Here is an 18,862-nt window from a genome sequence, read left to right as displayed (position 1 = left end):
TTGAGAAAGCTTCCTCCATGAAAGTAAATTATATAGTAGCAATGTATTAATTCAAATCTTGGAATTAAATTCAGAAGTATACTACATTATCTCAGAACAACCAGAAAGAAGCTGAAAGCCTCTCTTGAAGTAGGAAAAGCAGACCACTTGACCCTTGCTGCCAATAAGAATAAACATTCTAAAGCTGATTTCAAGCTTAATCTTCTTGAATATTTAATTTATCCAAAGATGGTGAATATTGCTGACAAGGTAAAGACTCCTTTTCTCAAGTTAATTCACTTACATTTTCCTAAACCACCCCTGTTACAAATCCAAGAGATATTACTAGTAGAGAGGAATATGAAAATTCAATTGTTATGCTAGCCATCATGCTAAGTATCAAAAAAAGGCAGACTCAGTGAGTTGCTAGGAACTAGGAAAAATGCATTTAGTAAAATAATTCAAACCACGTGTGCTATTTCATTCAACTCTATTGATGTTTTATTGAATTTACTATGAATTTAAAAAAAATATACAAGTTTTTATAAATTCTAAAGCTATATAAAAAGTGAATTAAATCAGTTAAATGTGGACAATTTTTACACACTTAAACTGATCAACATATTCATAATTAGATGTGAAGATTAAAAAATATATTTCATTACCTTGTTCAAATACTTCAAGGATGAAAATAAAAAGCACCATTGCTTAGGGGAATAAATTTCATTTTTCTCCCTGGATTAATTTATTTTAATCAAAAATGAAAGGAACTTTCTACAATTACATATGAGAAAACTCAGTTTTCATTACGTCATTTTGGCAACCATAATTGGACACTGTCAAATAACCAACATACAGCTATATTTGTATATGGTTATATCAGTATAGATTACACATCGGAGAGTTAGTCCTTTTGCAGATGTACATTTTAAAAAGTTTCACTTCTGATTATGTCTTATTCTTCTTCCTCTCTTAAATCAAAAGGTAAAAGTCATACCTTCAGATTGACTGATTATGAATAAGTAATTAGATTAATAAATGTGTGAACTCTCTGTTCAGCAAGTCAAAACATAGGAAGAAATCTTAAAAAGAGTCTTTTGATCTATAGTTCAGGGAGCATGGATCATTTACTGTAGAGGTAGAAATAGAAGTCATCCTTGAATAGAACAAATTTGAATAAAGGGATAACAGAAGGCTCTTGTGTATTGAAAGTCCCTATATAATAGAGTTTAATTATCAGTTATTTTTAAAAAGCTTAATTGCTGCCTTTTTAAAAAAACACAGAATAGTTTACATTTAGTATAGTATATAATGTCATCCACTAAATATTACTAATTACCTATTATGTGCTAGGCATTGTGCTAAGCACTGAGAATATAAAGAAAGATAATTCCTGTTCTCAAGGAGCTATAAATCCAATAGGCAGAGACAATATGCATGCAATTATGTACAAATAAATTATACACAAGATAAATAAATAATCCACAGAAGGAAAGTATTAGAATTATGAGAATCTAAGAAGGTTTTCCTGCAGAAAGTGGGATTTTATGTATGATGAGAAGTTAAGAGATGGAGATGAGGAGGGTTTGAGTATATTCCACGGATAAGAGACAAAGTGTGAAAATTCCCAGAGCTAATAGCTTATCTGATAAACAACAAAAAGGCCAGTATCGCTGGACTGAAGAATAGTATATAAATTTAGCATTCATATTTCCTTTCCTTACATATATATACAAATATATGCAGCTATATTCATATCTACACATTTCACTTATCTCCATTAAGATTATTTCTTTTCAGTACAAAAAGCTATTTGAGTGTAGGATCTGTCCTGCTTTTATCTCTAAATTCCCACTGGCTAATGCAGTACTGAATATACAGTAATTAATAAATTATTATTGAAATTGAATTTTAATATTGAAGTCTATATTAATTGTCAGAGGCTACATATTTTGTTTATTTCTAGTCTCCATCATTAGTACTTGTCAATTTAATTTAGCAATTAGTCAAATGGTACTACTTAGAACTTATTGCTAACCATTTTTTACTTTTGCATCACTATTAAACTAATAATTGCTATCTGTATCACTTTTATTCATCATTTATTCCAAACTATAAAAATTAACTTCTTTTAGATCAGAGATTCTTAACAGGGTCCACAAACTTAAAAAATACTCTGATTTTCCTTATATGTTCCAGGTAATTTGTTTGCTTTGTAATTCTGTGTATTTTTATTTATACATTTATGCATTATTCAGAGAAGAGATACAAAGAATTTATCAAGTTACCAAAAGGGTCTGTCTGCTACTGTCCATGACTAAGTATAAATGCTTATGATGAATATTTTTTACCAAAAAATGTAAGCTCTACTTTAGATTTTTAATTGCAGCTATTTCTCTGAAGTTAATGGAATGTTTCATCAAGATTAAAATAATCATTTTCACTGAAGTATAACTCTACTATGTTTATTAAGATCAGAAGTTGTTACACATGCAACTATGTAGTATTAATTTACTATGTATACATCTTACTGACACATGGAAATGATTAATCAGAGTAAAAGATTTCAATTATTAAAAAACATCTATCTCTTTTACTTCTCAAATTACATCATAATTGGGAAAAATCCTTTTATTTAGAAAAGTATGGATTTTAATTTCTATTAAAGAACAAACCACTATGAGCAAAACTCAATTAGGAATTTTTTTTTTTAATTTACCCAATTGACTATTCTGGGTAATGCTTGATTTAGGAGAGATCTAAATCCTGTAGCCACAATATCCAGCCTGTGCCACTGATTTATTGTTGTTCTCTGTAAATAAGCCTCTTTAAGGCATTTTTACTTATGCAGAAGGATCACATTTTGGCAAGAGTTAGTTATGCATCTACACTGGAGCTAAGATGTCATGATGAAGAGTAGTTTTCAAAATAAAACTTTCAAAAAAAGGAAATGACAATTTGGAGACATACCTTATACAGAGATAATGAAGTCACAGAAAAAGTAATTCTTATATATATATATATATGTATATATATATATATATATACATACATACATACATACTATATATATATATAGTGAAGTCCCCATTTAAAATCAAACTCAGCAGCCTGCATGAAACAGTTACCTTTTTTTAGGAAGCCCCCTTAGTAGTTATAGATGCTCGATTTAGGAGGTAAGAAAAGGGTCTTTTTGATGACCAAATCCATTTCCCATAATCTGTGATTCAGCTAATAATACACAGATACTTTCTGGTAAAATCAGAGACAACCAATTCATAATACTTTTTAAAGTAAGAATATTTATATCAAATATACTCATTTCTTTAAGATACATAGGGACACATCTTATAATTGAGTTTTTCACTTCACACCTTGTTAAAAAGTATATAATAAAATATTTTAGACAATTTCTTTATAAAAGTAAATACTTTCCCTTCATTTATACTATAAATGGATGAAGAATGCTGAATTATCTAACACCGATATCTGCCCTGGGCAATTAGTGAAAATGCATTATAAGTATACCTTCAATTACATCATTTCACATCTAAAAGGAAGTGGGAAGAATTTTTTAATAAACTATTGGTATGATTTAAGAGGGAAAATAACTTTAGGAATATCAGTAAAGAAATAAAACTTTGAAAATACTAAGCATTTGTGACATCAAAGAGTAAGCTGATATTTTTATAATTAGAAATCTATCTAATAGAATCCCAAACTGAAGAAATTACAGTGAATTAGGTCATATATTTATTTTAAGGAGCATCATTCTCCAAATCCTATGCAGGAACTTTTTGTGCCATATTAACATGCCATTATCATTAGTTGTCATGTATAAGGCATGTTAACAACTGGCTTATATTTGAGAAGGAACTTTGTCAAGTTGTAAAGTATACTGGTATATTAAGCACCAGTTATAAGTTAAATAAGCTACATTTAAGAAAAGGAATGAAATCTCCTTATTTGTTGCATAGTTTTAGATATTAGTCAGTCTTCAGTTTCTACAAACAATATTTGATTATTTCAATCCTTAGCTTAATTTGCTTCCACCAACTGTTACACAAGATGTTTTCCTTTGATAATGCCTGTAAAATCAATAAGGTCAAATGATGGGCAAAGCATAAAAATGTCTTCAAGCCTGCCAGGAAAATAATTACATATAAATATAATATTCTTAATTTAAGAATTTTTACTTTGTGTCTTTTAAAGTACAGAACTTTAAAAAATATAATCCTATTTAATGAGATAAGTTTTTTTTTTCTTATTTAAACATTATTTTTAAAGTTTGGAAGCATTAAATGGAATTAAGGTCTAACATATTTCTTCAGTAGAATATATATCCAATCCTATGATGAAGAATTATTACTAAAATAGCATTAACTTAAAAAATGTATTTTACAACAAATGTTGCTATAATGTATCAGTTATAATAGGCCGAAGATACTCATGTAATATTCTATGGAAAAGTAACAGAACAGGAAGGGTCCAAGATAATATTCTTATTGGTCTATTTATTTGCTGGTAGCAAGTTAACATTAATATGCTCAAAGAATTTAATTAAAATCCTCTCAAATATTAGTCATTCAAATTCCAAAGGACTATAAAGTCTAAAATAATTATAGCAGATACTTCTGGCTCCATTAAACTATTTCTTTTTCTTTTTTTCTTTCTTTTGCTTTGGGTCCTTTAATAAGATTTTTGCTTTTTCATTCTAGTCACAGTAGTGAATTTAAGGTCTTTGTCCATCTCAGAGAAAATTAATGGGTTATTTAATTAGCCTTTAGAATGATTGTTTTTAGAGGGAAAAAAAAAAACTTTTGCATTGATAAACATTACAGTTTAATTTAGCAATTTTAATTTAATTTAAAATGCCACATATACTTTTCAACCAGAATGAAAAAATAGATATAATACATTATCAAAGTTATTTTAAAAATTAGAACTTGTAATCTCATTCATTCCTCAACACCAAATCTGTCCCATGTTTTACAATACAAAGAAGCTCTAATAATAGTAACCCCTCATGGACAAATACAATCTGAGTAATTCCATATAGACATATTACTGGTTCTCTAATGATTTATCATTCTCATTATTTAGGGTTATTATAATGAAATCACTGTCCATTGACATTCTGTACCAAAAAAATAAATAAATAAAATGCCCTAAGATCAGAAATCTTTAAGGGTTTTTAATTAGAATAAGATAGGAACCTCTTATTTAGGGAAGATATGAGGAAAATGATTAACCATAAATATTGAGACTGTCCAATTTGATCATAATCGTATCAAAGTAGACTGAGATGAGTTACCTAACTAGCCTTTCTTTAAAAAGGAAATTTTCTTGGTGAATGCATGAATTTTTATACCCAAAGAGAATAGAACTTAAGTCAAAGGATATATTGTACTGAATTCCTCCTTAAGCATTTTCTAGATTTATTTTATATTTAATTTTCCTCTATTATGTAGTCAAGGCATGCCCTATGATAACCATGCTGAAATTATCCATGCATTATATTGCAAGTTTTACACATTTACAAAGTCATGCAGGTGATTTAATTTACCTTTGTCTGCACCCACAGCAGGTGGGTGAACACCAGCTTCAATGAAAGAAAACAAAAATAGAATACTATAGGGTTAGTTGGAAGATGGAAGTGAATGCAGAGAAATTAGAAAAAAAATTATTTATTAAGACGCCAGTAATGTAAGCATAATGAAAGGTACTACAAGATATTCTGTTGCAAGTGCATCAAGAAGTAAAAACAAAGTTACTATCCACACATCATTTACGTCATATTTTTTGTGCTTTGTTCTAAAGATGAAGACCAACACAAGCTTAAGATGTTCCAAACAACTTTTAGAAAAGGAGCTAACCAATTATAAGATTTAAGAAAACTTCTCAAAATTAAATTGGTAACTTCTAAAAAGCATTAAAACTAAATTAAACTAAAAAGCCAGAAAACCAAAAAAAAAAATGAACTTGGTATCATCATTATTTCTCCCAAATCCTCTCAAATATTAGTCATTCAAATTCCAAAGGACTATAAAGTCTAAAATAATTATAGCAGATACTTCTGGCTCCATTAAACTATTTCTTTTTCTTTTTTTCTTTCTTTTGCTTTGGGTCCTTTAATAAGATTTTTGCTTTTTCATTCTAGTCACAGTAGTGAATTTAATGTCTTTGTCCATCTCAGAGAAAATTAATGGGTTATTTAATTAGCCTTTAGAATGATTGTTTTTAGAGGGAAAAAAAAAACTTTAGAGATTATCTGGTCCAGTTCCTCAATCTTACAGATGAGGAAACAAAGTCAGAGAAATTGTGACTAATTCATGTATATAGTGAAATTCACAAATCATGACCTCTTCCACTATACCATCTTGTTATGAGAGAGAGATAGAGAGTAGAGAAAGAAAGAGAGAAATAGAGAGGGAAGACAGAAATAAAAGGCAGAAGAGACTGACAGAGAGAGAGGAGGGAAGGAGAAAGGGAGGAATGGAAGAAGTGAAGAAAAGAACAAAGAAAAGGAGGGAGGGAGAGAGAAAGGAAGGAAAAATAGAAATAAAATTCAACCACCTGGCAAAATTTCAAATTTTCCCCCTAATACTAAGTATAACCTTTAAAATTTTCATGCTAAACTTGAAATGGTTGCACTAGTTTGGTTTTAAAATATATACAATAATAAAGAGTCACCAAAAATCTTTACATGACATGTACAAAGATATTCCTTAAAGAGAGTCAAAGTGTGGAATCATTAAAAGGCCAGCATATTGACTTATTGGAACAGATAGGAAGACTGTTTATACATACCCATCTTACCTTCATCCACAGTTGTCACAGCTTCCTCAGTTATTTGACTTCCAGATCCTGCTGAGGTTTGTGCATAGAAATAAAACTTGTAGCGTGTGCTATAACTTAAATTTCTTAAAATTAGGCTTGTCATGTTGGCTGGAATTTTTATATCTACCAAAGGACCCAATTCATGTGTGCTGTTAACTGTCATGGGAAAACAAACACATTAACAATTAGCAATGCCATTTCATAATAGAAACACAATCAGCATTTCTGCAGATAGCTAACCAAAAGCTCAAATCTACATTATTCCTATTCTGTTCTTTCTATATCCTGTTCATTCTTTGCTTCATGAGGCTAATATTATACTAAATTTTTAGAACTTTTACAATAAATGGAGATGGGGTGGTGGCTTAGAAAACCAATATGAAAAATTCTGAAATAATCTACAATTGGGATCACAATATGATTTCTTGAAAGTCTTCAAATACAGTTGTATGTAATTAATCCATAAATGTCAGCTTAGAGGCAGCATATCAATTCAACATAGAGTTATTAGTCTTACTGATATTATAGTTACAGACTTCATTTGACTTACTAATGATGGCATGTCCATTTTTACTAACTTTTGACCAATGATGAAAAATTACATGCTCTACACCTGTTGTTTTATAACGTCCATAATCATTCTCTTCAAATGAAAATATTGAGTGTGAATTCTGATAATTAAATCACACAACTTTTAAAAATTAAACAGTATTAAGTGATAAAACAAATAACTATATTTAAAGAATCAATCAGCTAAGATGTGAAAAGACAGGCTTTTCTTTCCCTTTTTCTTCATCTCTCCATTCCCCCCAGTAACTTACTTGGCTGAAACTTCAGGGTATATGCTGTCAAAATACCATTTGGATGACTTGGTGGATCCCATTCCAGAGTTAGTGAATCAAGGGTTGGATTAACAATCTTCAGAAAAAGAGGAGCACTGGGGACTTGTAATGAGAAAATAAAGTAGTATAAATAATTTCTTTAAATATTGTACATTATACTAAAAAATACCACATTACACAAAAGCACATAAAACTCCAAATATTAAAGCCTCGAGTTAGTTGTTTTGTTTGATATAATTATTGCTAGGGATTATCATTGAGCCATATCAGTTTTGAATAGGCAAATTACATCTAGGTAATATTATGAAAATAGTTTTAAACTTGGGGACCCTTTGAAAGCTCAGGGACCTTAAGTGCTCCATGGACCACACTTTGAGAACCACTATCTGAGATTCTTGCAGTTGTCTCTTACATCTAACCTGTTCTCTGCTATTCCATCTTTTCTTAATGCAGCTGCCTGAATAATTTTCTTAATGCCTAATCTTCCTAAGATCCTAACAAATCTTAATCATAAGATTCTAAGTGATCATATCAATCCTCTTCTCAATAATCTTAAATGGCTTTGTCTGGCCCAACTAAAAATATTTAAATTTTGTCTGGCATTGGTGTCATTTACTCTTCTACCTTAATCCTTTTAGCCCTTCCACATACTCTGTTTTAGATGAATTGGACCTCAGAAATCAACAAAGGCAGCAAAAGTCAGGATTTGATTTTTTTTTTTGATGACTGATCACAAAAAAACCCACTTAAAATCTTAATGATACAAATTAAATGTAAAAGTTCATCAAACATACTTTTTCCTAAAGAGCCAATTGTTAAACCTTTATCAGTTTAGTTCTGATTATAACTGTCTGTGTTGGTATCTTGCCTGCTCTTAGAATGTAAGATCCTGGAGATCAGGGAATATGTCTTATCTAAACTTTATACCACTCTATAGCTTAGCAAGGTGCTCTACACATGGAAGGTGTTTAATACACATTTGCTATATTTGTATTTATGTTATTGACAATATATTTAGTAAAGTTTTATCAGATATTATTCTGCAACATTTTTTATATTTCTTTAATATCATTAAGGCCACACCTACACATTGGCCCCCCAAAATTATCAGTTTTTTTCCTATAGTTCAACTATCACTCTCTACAACAACTTGACAGTGATATATGAACAATAGTAACAAAAAAATCTCTTTTTGGTGAAATACTTTAAAATATTAATTGGAAACTTTGATTCTAAATATAAAATGGATTGCTCCTATAGTAGTTAGTTACTATGGTCAAAAGAAGGAGAAAAAAGGAGCACTAAGAAAGGACTAGATAGGAAAGGAATGGATGGCTTAGTATCCGAGAAAAATTGAAGTATGTCAACTTTGCACGGAAACTCTGAATGTCTTACTTGGTTGTATTTGTTTCATTTGAGTTTCTTTGTTGAGGTGTGTCTTATCTTTGACCTGTAAAAGTGTTGGGGGAAAAAAGAAGTTTCTTCCAGACCTAAGAAAAGCTAGAGAAAAAGTAAGTAGGGCAAGACTATATACTAGGGAACCCCTTACTTCCAAAATATTGAGTCCAGGTCTTAAGCATTAACAGATTATTCTCTCTTAATGGTCAGAGCTAATAACACTAGACGACACAGGTTACTTACTGTGGTCTGATGCATAATTCCTAGTTACAGAGAAGAGTGAATAGATAAATAGATTTGTTGGCTCCCCTAAAAACACATCAGGTAAGTGACTGACAGTTCTGCCCACATGCACTTTAATATCTCTGTTTGTATATATGTTTTTGGTTTTGATGTGTAACCATGTAGGAAAATCAAATATTGACTTCCAAAATAGAGACTACTCTGCCATATAGAGATCTCCAAGATGCTTAAATGGCCTGTTTGATTATAGCAAAGTTCTCATTCTTTCTAACATGTTAATCTCATACCTCCTTCTGGAGTATTGAATACTTGGTCAACACTGGCAGGTCCCTCTCCTTTCCCATTGACAACTCGAACATTCAGCATGTAATGGCTAAAAGGCTCCAAGCCAGGCAACATGCCATGTGTCTTATTGCCATTGAAAGTGAGGATTTTTTTTTCAACATGACGCTTATTCCTCTTAGATGAATTTTTTACTTTCCAGTAGTAAATCTAAATTGATTAAAAGAAAGTTAATAACATATGAAGGGGAGAACACTGAAAGGAATTGGGGTTAAACAAGCATAGTAAGTTTATCTTCTTTCAGGAAAGTTCCTACTTCCTAGATTTACACATAGAGGGGATTTTAAAGGCCATCTAGTCTAACCTTCTCATTTTACAGATGTGGAAACTGAGGCTGAGATTAAGTGACTTGCTCAGGTTACTTTGTTAATAATTTTCTGAGATAGGTTTTGAGCTCATGTCTTTTTGGTTCCATGAGAAAAAGGAATCTGAACTCCACAGACCATTGGAAAACTAAATTAGGTATGGATAATATAATGACAAATTTATTTTATTGTTGTCATTTGTTCCTCATTCTCAAAAAGGACCATGACATCCAGGAAATGGTGCCCTTACATGCAAGTGAACTGGATTTAAGTGAGGGAGGGCTGTGCAAGGTCACCTGCTTCACTTTCTCCCCCAGAGACATCTTGGTTCAGTGGCAAAATATAGATCAGGACAACTGGAGATGGCCTTGGATGCAATGGGAGACCTTATGCTTTTTAAGCTAGATGTTTAACAGGTCTTAGTTTGATGAAGGCACTTGCCCATTCAGTGATTAAGATTAGGTAAGAAAGAAATAAGGTAAATAATGTCTTTTTTAGTATAGTCAAAAGGCAAATGAATAAGTGGAGAGAGCACTGGGCCTGGATTAAGGAAGATTCATCTTCCAAAAAATCAAATCCAGCCTCAAACATTTAACTAGCTGTGTGACTCTAGACAAGTCACTTAACTCTGCCTCAATTTCCTCACCTGTAAAATGAGGTGAAGAAGAAAATTGCAAACTATTCCAGGAAATGTCAAGAAAAAACCCCAATTGATAAAGAGTCTGACACAAGTGGAAAAAAAGAGCAAGAATATTTTATTAGACAGACATAAAGCAATAGTTTGCTTCAGTAATCCAGGAAATGGATGATAATGATTAAGCTAAAATTCATTGGTAAAAAATATAGTGATTGTAGAAAAGGTAACATAAAGATAGAGTAAATATTAACTCCCAGTAATTTTATGTTTGGGAGAATCAAACAATGATTAATGGCAGTTATAGTAATTTTATGTTTGCTTTAATTTTTTTAAACATTAATAGCAAAATAGAGGAGAGGAACTTTTTTGTAATTTTTCCAGAAATATCAATCAGCATTAAATCAGTTAATGGACAATTATTTATTGAGTACAGATTATATTTAATTCTCAGATACAATCAGAAAATTCATTATAGGAAATGATGTAGGTGAGAAAAATTCTGCTTGGCTTTGGATGTTGGCCAACTTATCATACTGTTATTTGTTGTGTTCTTCAGTATTCCTAAGGCATAATTAGGCTGTGCCAAGAATCAGTCATTGCCTGTGTATATATTGTTTTACCATGTTTAATTTTTAATAAAATGAGCATAATAACAGTTTAAAAAATTAACTTCCTGGAGTAGAATAACAAGTCAGGAAATTTAGTGTATTTAAAACAGTCACTAGACATTTTTAGCATTTTTAAAACACCATTAATCAGCATTCCTAATACTTTGTCAGGGCAACGATGATCACTTTTTATAAGAAAGACTTTGAGGTACTCTAAGGTTTTGAAGTGCCATTTGAATTATCAAAGAAAGGCAAAATTGTGATACAGCATTAACCCTAACTTGTATTTTCTTCAAGTATGGAGCATTTCTACTAATGTATATTGGCAATTTTTCTGTAACTTACAGTTCTAGAGAGTTGCCTAGATCACAGAGAAGTTAAAAGATGGTCATACAGCCTGTCCACAGGTTTCCTAATTCTGTGTCATAACTGGGGACATGAACTCATGTCTTCCTGACTCCAAGAATGGCACTCTATCTATTATTCCTTTGATTCTCTAGTTTTAGTATTAAGCACATTTTATCATATTAACATTCTTTGAAAGCTAGTAATCCACACATAATTACATTAATTTCCAGAATATTTTATTATTTTTTGGCCTTTTATTGTATGGCATTAAGAAATTCTAATCTTGGATCACCACTTGAGATTGTTTAGGTATACATCATAATGGAAAGCATCTAAGATGGTTCAGATAAATTCTCAAATATATTTTCTATATTTGAATATAGAATTTCTAGATTGATTTGATTAAATATTCTATATCAGAATATCAACATGTTCTATATTGATTTCATCAAATCTGCTTTTCAAAGTTCTACAACTTGATGACTAATATCTATATACTACTTTCAACCTAGCAAAGCACTTTGGATATATCGTCCCATTTGATCCTTATAACAACACTGTGAATTGGGTAGTATTGTTTTCCCCATTTTATAAACAAGAAGACAAAGGCTGAGAAATGTTAAGTGACTTACTTAACCTTATAATTGTCTTAAACTGGATTGGAATATTGGTCTTCTTGATTCCATGTTTCAGTAATTCTGAGCTTCTCCAAAGATCTGATTCTACAACTGACCCAGGAAGTGGACCTAGCTCAGTATAGTAAGTCTTTGATTTAAAGCTAAAGAGAAATCAATAACAGTGAAAACAATGGGGAAGTGCTCCCCTTTACTTGCCCGATAGCCTTTCAAGTGTCCTCGAATACTTTTTGGGGGTACAGGCTCCCAGTGTACTTCAGCCAAGGTGCTATTCACCACATTCACATGCACATTGCTGGGAGCCACCATTGGTACTGGAAAAAATGAAAAGAGTAGGACTTAGAAGCAGGTTATCACATTATTTATGCTGGGTTTTATTCACCAAAAAAATGGTTTAGAAATGGATTTTAGTATCCATTTTAAAAGGCTGTCTTAGTTTGGCTATGGATATACAAAAATATGGATATACAAAAGTAAAACATTTGTTTTTTAAATTGTATTGTCGTCAACATTCTGGGCATTTTTATTGAGCAATGAAATTTTAAAATCTGGCTCCCCAAGCAATTGTCCCCAAGCATTGCCCATAGAAATAATATTGCCACAAAAAGCTGCCTCCTCCCTCCCCTCTACTGGTGCTCAAAAAATGCAGTGACTTTGAATGATAGTCATATTTATTTTTTTCGGAATAAAAGTACCAGGTGCGATGAGGTATACCTGCAATCTCTTCTATTGAGGGAAGTTGAGGCTGGAGGATCACTTGAGTCTGGGATTTATGAGATACAGAACTCAGGTACTGAGCAGATTTCTGTACCAAGACCAGGATTGAAATGGAAATCCTCACAGAGGAATCCCAGGTTTTAAGGACTGGCCTGGGTTGGAAAAATAAGCTGAAGCTTCATTATCGGCCAACATTGAGAATGCCTGTGGGTGACCCCTGCACTTCCAAAGAACCAGTCTCCAAAAAAAGAGCATAAATAAAAAAAGAAAAGACACTCACAGTCTTCTCCAGAATGCCCAATGATTATCACAGGCTCTGGAGCAAATCCCACATCATTTAGTGCCTGTACTTTCACTAAATATGGAACAAAGGTTGGTGTGCCTGATACAATGTACTTGGATACGTTTGCAACTACAACAGATGTCCACTCATCATCACCATCTTTCTGACGCCAGCTGACTTTATACTGAAGACCAGGTCCATTAGAATCAAAACCTTTTAAGGGCTACAGAAAAAAAACAACAACAAACTAATAACAACATAAAAATCAAACCACAAGAAATAACCCAAAATAAAATGGCATTAAATTTTAGAAACCTCTTAAAAAGTCATGCTGTATTAATCACATTACATTTTAACACTTTATTCTTACAAGAAACTCAATTCCTAAGTGTAAATAAAATCAGTAAATATAGGAAATGCTGAAATCAACAGTAGAGGCTATTTTTTTTCCTTGGGAAATTATCTTTTTTTTCTAGCTATGATGGAAAACAAAATTTATTGGAGATCAAATTTTCAAAGAAGTTAGACTTTGTCACAAAACAATAAATATAGGAAAAACATCTGGGAAGGGATGGAGATAAATGAACAGAGAGATGAATGGATCAGCAGAGATCTAATATCAATGAGAAGAGATCAAGTAAGCTACATGGGTACAAGCAAAAGACTGCAGAATGGCATGAAAGAGGAGTAATAGAAAAAGAAGAATTAGCTCTGCATCATGACCTAATTACTCCATTCATTAATATTAATATTCCTTGCTCTAACACACATACACACACACACACACACACACGTGTGAATGTTACAGCTGCAAGAGAGCTTAAACGATAATGTAATCCAGGGGTTCTTAGTCTGGGACTTAAAATACATCTATTTTAAAATGTGTTTCACTGTAGGTTTCCTTTGTAATCCTATGTATTTTATTGTATTCATTTATAAACATTACTATGAGAAAGGGTCCACAAGTTTTATCAGACTAGGTTAATAACTGCTGATATAGTGCAATCTCCTCAATTTAACAGACAAAGAAGCTGAACACAGAGAGGTTAAATGTTTTAAGTAATTATACAATTAAATGGTAGTGGGCTGTTGTTTTTTGTCCTTTGTTCTCAAAAGTGGGTCAGAGAATGGAATATTCTAATTTACCAATTCCCCCATGGATGTTAGCTTTCTATCTATCCACTATAGGTGTTGGTTCCTAAAAACTACTAATCTAAGATATACACAGAGTCCCACCAAACCAGCACATGCCACACTATTTAAATATGTTACTCATTCAAATACTGAGCAGTATCATCTGTATTTCATTATAGAACAGTTTTGGTTAAGGTGGATTTGGGATCCCAGAATTTATAATTGCAAAGGACTATGAAGACCTATTCTATCCCTCATATTTGAAGGAGAAAATTGAATTGTTACATATTTTGAAAAGTCAATATTCTTTTTTGATGGTTTGATTTATAATTTGATAAATACAATCATCAAAGATTAAAATTTTATAGTAGTAAAGTTTACAAGGTACTTTGTTGAACCAGTAGCATGAGATATATAGTTGAAATGTTAGGGATAAGGAAACTGAAATCCACAGAAATAATGCAATTTTCCCATGAACATCCCATGACTCTTACTACATGTCAAAAATGAAGATGCTAAAGAAGACACAGATGAAGACACTGTCCCCTACTCCTGTACAGTGGTGGTAGGGTGCATCAATCATCAGATATTTTCAATGTACTAATTGGTTTTGTTGAGTTTTCTCCCTTTCACTTTTTTCTTTTAAATAATTCTTTGTTAGCTCTCTGGGAGGGGAAGGGAAAGAGATATTGGGAGATTTAGATGATGTAAAAACAAAATATGTCAATAAAATTTATTTTAAAAAATGAAGTTGTTAGGTTAATAAGCTCACCTGCCATGTAATCACCAGATTATCAGGCTCTGATCCTATTCCTTCAACAGCAGTAGGATTCTCTTCTGGTTCTGGAAGTTAAATAGTAACATGTGAAGAAGTCCTCATTTTGGACTTTTGGATTTTGAACAAGTAAACTCTTGTAAAAACCAGAATGCTTCATTTACCTGCTGCTTTAGTCATATAATATTCTGATACTTCACTGGGAAGACTTCTACCAATACTGTTGACAGCAATTACACGGAAAGAATATTTTACGTAAGGAGAAAGTTTCAACTCTGCTGTTGTTTGTGTTCCAGGAACGTCACTGTGGTGATGCCATATGCCTGGCTCATGCAAGGAATCTTCATATTCAATGATGAAATCTAGCAAAAACAAAAAACAGACCAAAAAATCCCCAGTGAATTTCACTCACAGGAGAGACCTGGTTGCTAGGAATAGCTTTTGATGAAGAAATAAATGGGCTATTTTAATAAGGTTAATGATAGGTGGCGTTTTAATAAGGCTTTATGGCTTACAAAGTGCTTTACATAAATTTTATAATTTGATCTGTCTGGCATTGTGAATTACCTAACTTTGAAGAAAAATCTCATTTAAATAGCTAGTACTTCATATTGCAACCATTATTATCAATATTTAATGGTTCCAGTCTTTCTGATATATGAGATTTAGCAAATTAAAAAAGGTGTGGAGTTGCTCAGGAAATCTCTAGAAAAAATGTATGTGTGTGTGTTTTGCTCTAGTTTATAAGTATTGTCCATTACTGGAAAAATTACTGCCTCACCCTCTATAGTCATTTCTAAAGATTGAATGATAGTTTAATATTTTGAGATTATAGTTTTGACTTTTTCTCCTAGATAAGAGTCATCATTGGGAAGAGCATGCAGGACAAGTCTGGATAGCTTTGAATGGGGATGGGGAAAGAGAAGAAAAAGAGAGAGGAAGAGGAAAAAGGAGAGAGACGGGACAGAAAGGATGAAGAAAGAGAAAAGGAAATAGAGAAATATTCAGTAGCCCCCCTGCTCTTGGCTAGTTATCTTTCTCTCTCTAGCCATTATTTTCATCTCCTGATTTGTTCTCTCCCTCTCTTCCCAAAATCATCTGATAAATTGGCTATAAAAATTAAGTCAAAGCTAAAAAATTCCATTATACTCCTCTATTTTACTTTTTTAATACTAATCATAGAATTAAAATTTTTCATATCTGAAAAGCTCTTCAGACAATTTATTAGATTGTAAATTTTATGAGGACAGGGTCTTAGTCTTACTTAAATGATGCATTTCCCTCAGTACCTAGTGCAGTTGTCTGCACACATTATGAATTTAATTAAGGCATATTGAATCTCTGACTTCAGAGCTGGAAGTAACCTTCATCATTTCTTTCATGAAGAAATGAAGGTGTGAAACGACAGAGATGTGAAATGACTTGATTTGCACTGGGATGCACAGTCAACTAATAGCAAGGCTTGATACCAGAAGCTAGCCCTCCCAAGTCCTAGTACAGTGATCTCTCCATTTCTTCCATCAGTTATCCTCATTCTCTATCTGCCATATGTTGAAACCATCTTCTTTTATTGTTTCCGTGACATAAAGACAAGAATGAATAAGTCATAAGAATTAAAAATTTGTGTAATTTTTTGGTTCTTTTTATTTGAAGGGTGTTGTTCTGAATCTGTAATTTCATTAATATGGAGAACCCCTAATATGCAAAATTCCTCTAGCAACAAAGACTGGCAACTTGCTTGTAACTTAAAGACTTAGAGAGTTGTCTGACATATCAAGAATTTAAGTCACTTGCTTCAGGATCATTCAAGCAGTATGAGAGGTAAGACTTGAAGCCAAGTTCCTCTTGCCTCCAAGGTTCATCTTTTTCTACTTGGCCATACTTCCTTTTGTTATACATATAGCAAAACAAAAAATCTATCTCACACCCGGAGAGAATTCAACAACTACTGGGAAGACAAATGAAACTCCCCTTGTCTACACGTTTGTTTTCTGGACAGACGTATGTCCCTCCATTCAAGTCCCCTTCCAATGACTTTTTGCAATGTGGAGAATTGGATTCTTAAAGACTTTGCCAGCAGAATGTCAGTTGTGGTCAGCCCCAAGCTGGAAAACTTTCAAATAGGGTCAGGTTCTTATTAGCATGATTAAGGACTCCCACAAAATAGACGTGTTATTTGAATTTGCATTACATACTTCCAGTGGACTGCAATTATTCTATTTTAGAAATGACTTTGAATAGTCTTAACTTTAGGGACAAAGGACCAGACTTAATGCTAGGCATTTGAAGACTAGCCCAAGTCCAGAGAAGCTCATAAGCAGAAGTTTGGCAACCAAGTAACAAAATGTTTTGACCAAGGTGACTTATGCAGATTAAATAGTTAAGGTGTTGAAGGTTAGATCCTTTAAATATTGAAGTGTTAAAGTATATGTAAAGTATAAAGTATATCGACTAATTTATTGATGTTTCACTAATATTTAGAAGACATCAACAATTATGCTTTAATATTTCCATTGCTATCTTTATGCTATAAAATTGGAAACTGAATTGTATTCTACTAAAAAGCATTGATAGTTCAAATGACAATGGGCTGGGGTAAAACAGCATATAGGAAAAAAAAAGCATTACGCATTTTGGCATATACTTTACAAATAAGTACATTTCCCTTCAGCATCCACATATTTCAATAAAATGCAACCATTTGCATTCTAAAAATCTCATTTGAAATTAGACACTTTAACAGTTGGTTTCCACTTGGCAATGGTTAATCAGAAAACTATGAATTACATGTTATGATCCATCAGTTATGTTGATAAAAGATTTCTTTTCAAAGACAATTTATGTCTCAATAGAAAGCTATTTCAGGATAGTAAAGTATAATGACATTTACAAAACTGTAAGGCAAATAGAACATTATCATCCAATGATAGCTTTTCAATGTGAGAAACTGCTAAATTATTCTGAATAAATTATTAAATCTAACCTACTTATTTATTAACAGTAATATATAACATCACTAGTCAATGAAGAATATTGAAGGAAGAAAAAGGAAACTATCAAGTAACAATGTAATTACTTGGGATTTCAGAGGGTAGATGTAGATAGCTTTTTCTAGGATTTGGTTGTGAAAGGAAGTGAAAAGTTTGGTAGAATCAAATGTAGAGTTGTTCTTTTTAAAGGATTGGGGAATTCTGGGCACACTTGAAGGAAGATATTAATAAGTCACTGAATAAAAAGAGGCTGACATTAGAGTAAAAGAGAGGATGACTGAAAGAATCCATTCCTACAGGAGACAGGCAAGTATCAAGAGTACTGTTCTTAATAGTGATAACATAAAAGCACATAATATTTGTACTCTAGGGAATACCTTGAAATTTTCTTTACATGTCTTCGTTTGACAATAATAAAATTTCTTTAAGGCTTTACCCTAATTAAATTAATTCTCTGGACTCATTAATTCATAAAGGTAAATTAATTATATTCCACTGTGGTATGATCTATTAGAAAGAGCCCTGGGCTGGGAGTTAAGAAATCAGGGTTATATTCCTAGATCTTCCACTAACTGTATCCCTAGCTAAAATAGACCTTCTAGGTATTCTTCATAAAAGCCGTTTCATCTCCTGCTTTTGCAATGACTCTCTCTCATGCCTAAAACATATTTCCTCCATAATGGTGTGTCTCAGAATTTTTGGTTTCTTTTAAAGATTATCTCGACACTTCCTACAAATGGCCTGTCCTGATTCTCTGTTTGCTACTAATGTCTTCCCTCCCTGCCT

At 32.1% G+C, this 18,862-nt stretch overlaps 1 protein-coding gene across 23 annotated transcripts in view; it reads right to left on the bottom strand.

The window, feature by feature from the left end:
• Positions 1–18,862, bottom strand: part of NRCAM (neuronal cell adhesion molecule) — a 321,288-nt gene that overhangs the window by 24,176 nt on the left and 278,250 nt on the right. For 9 of the 23 annotated variants that reach the window (XM_074268305.1, XM_074268309.1, XM_074268321.1 and 6 more), the window contains 8 exons: positions 15,251–15,448; positions 15,084–15,154; positions 13,175–13,400; positions 12,376–12,491; positions 9,590–9,794; positions 7,641–7,763; positions 6,790–6,975; positions 5,546–5,581 (listed from right to left, as the gene is read on the bottom strand). In XM_074268305.1, coding sequence (XP_074124406.1) covers positions 5,546–5,581; positions 6,790–6,975; positions 7,641–7,763; positions 9,590–9,794; positions 12,376–12,491; positions 13,175–13,400; positions 15,084–15,154; positions 15,251–15,448 — 1,161 coding nt within the window. The remainder of the gene's footprint in view (positions 1–5,545; positions 5,582–6,789; positions 6,976–7,640; positions 7,764–9,589; positions 9,795–12,375; positions 12,492–13,174; positions 13,401–15,083; positions 15,155–15,250; positions 15,449–18,862) is intronic. The other 14 variants (XM_074268307.1, XM_074268323.1, XM_074268310.1 and 11 more) reach the window with 3 other exon arrangements.

The sequence above is a fragment of the Sminthopsis crassicaudata genome, chromosome 5, assembly GCF_048593235.1.
Source record: "Sminthopsis crassicaudata isolate SCR6 chromosome 5, ASM4859323v1, whole genome shotgun sequence".
NCBI lineage: Eukaryota > Metazoa > Chordata > Mammalia > Dasyuromorphia > Dasyuridae > Sminthopsis > Sminthopsis crassicaudata.
The sequence above is the reverse complement of the archived record's forward strand: the minus strand, read 5'-3'. Positions and strand labels throughout refer to the sequence as shown.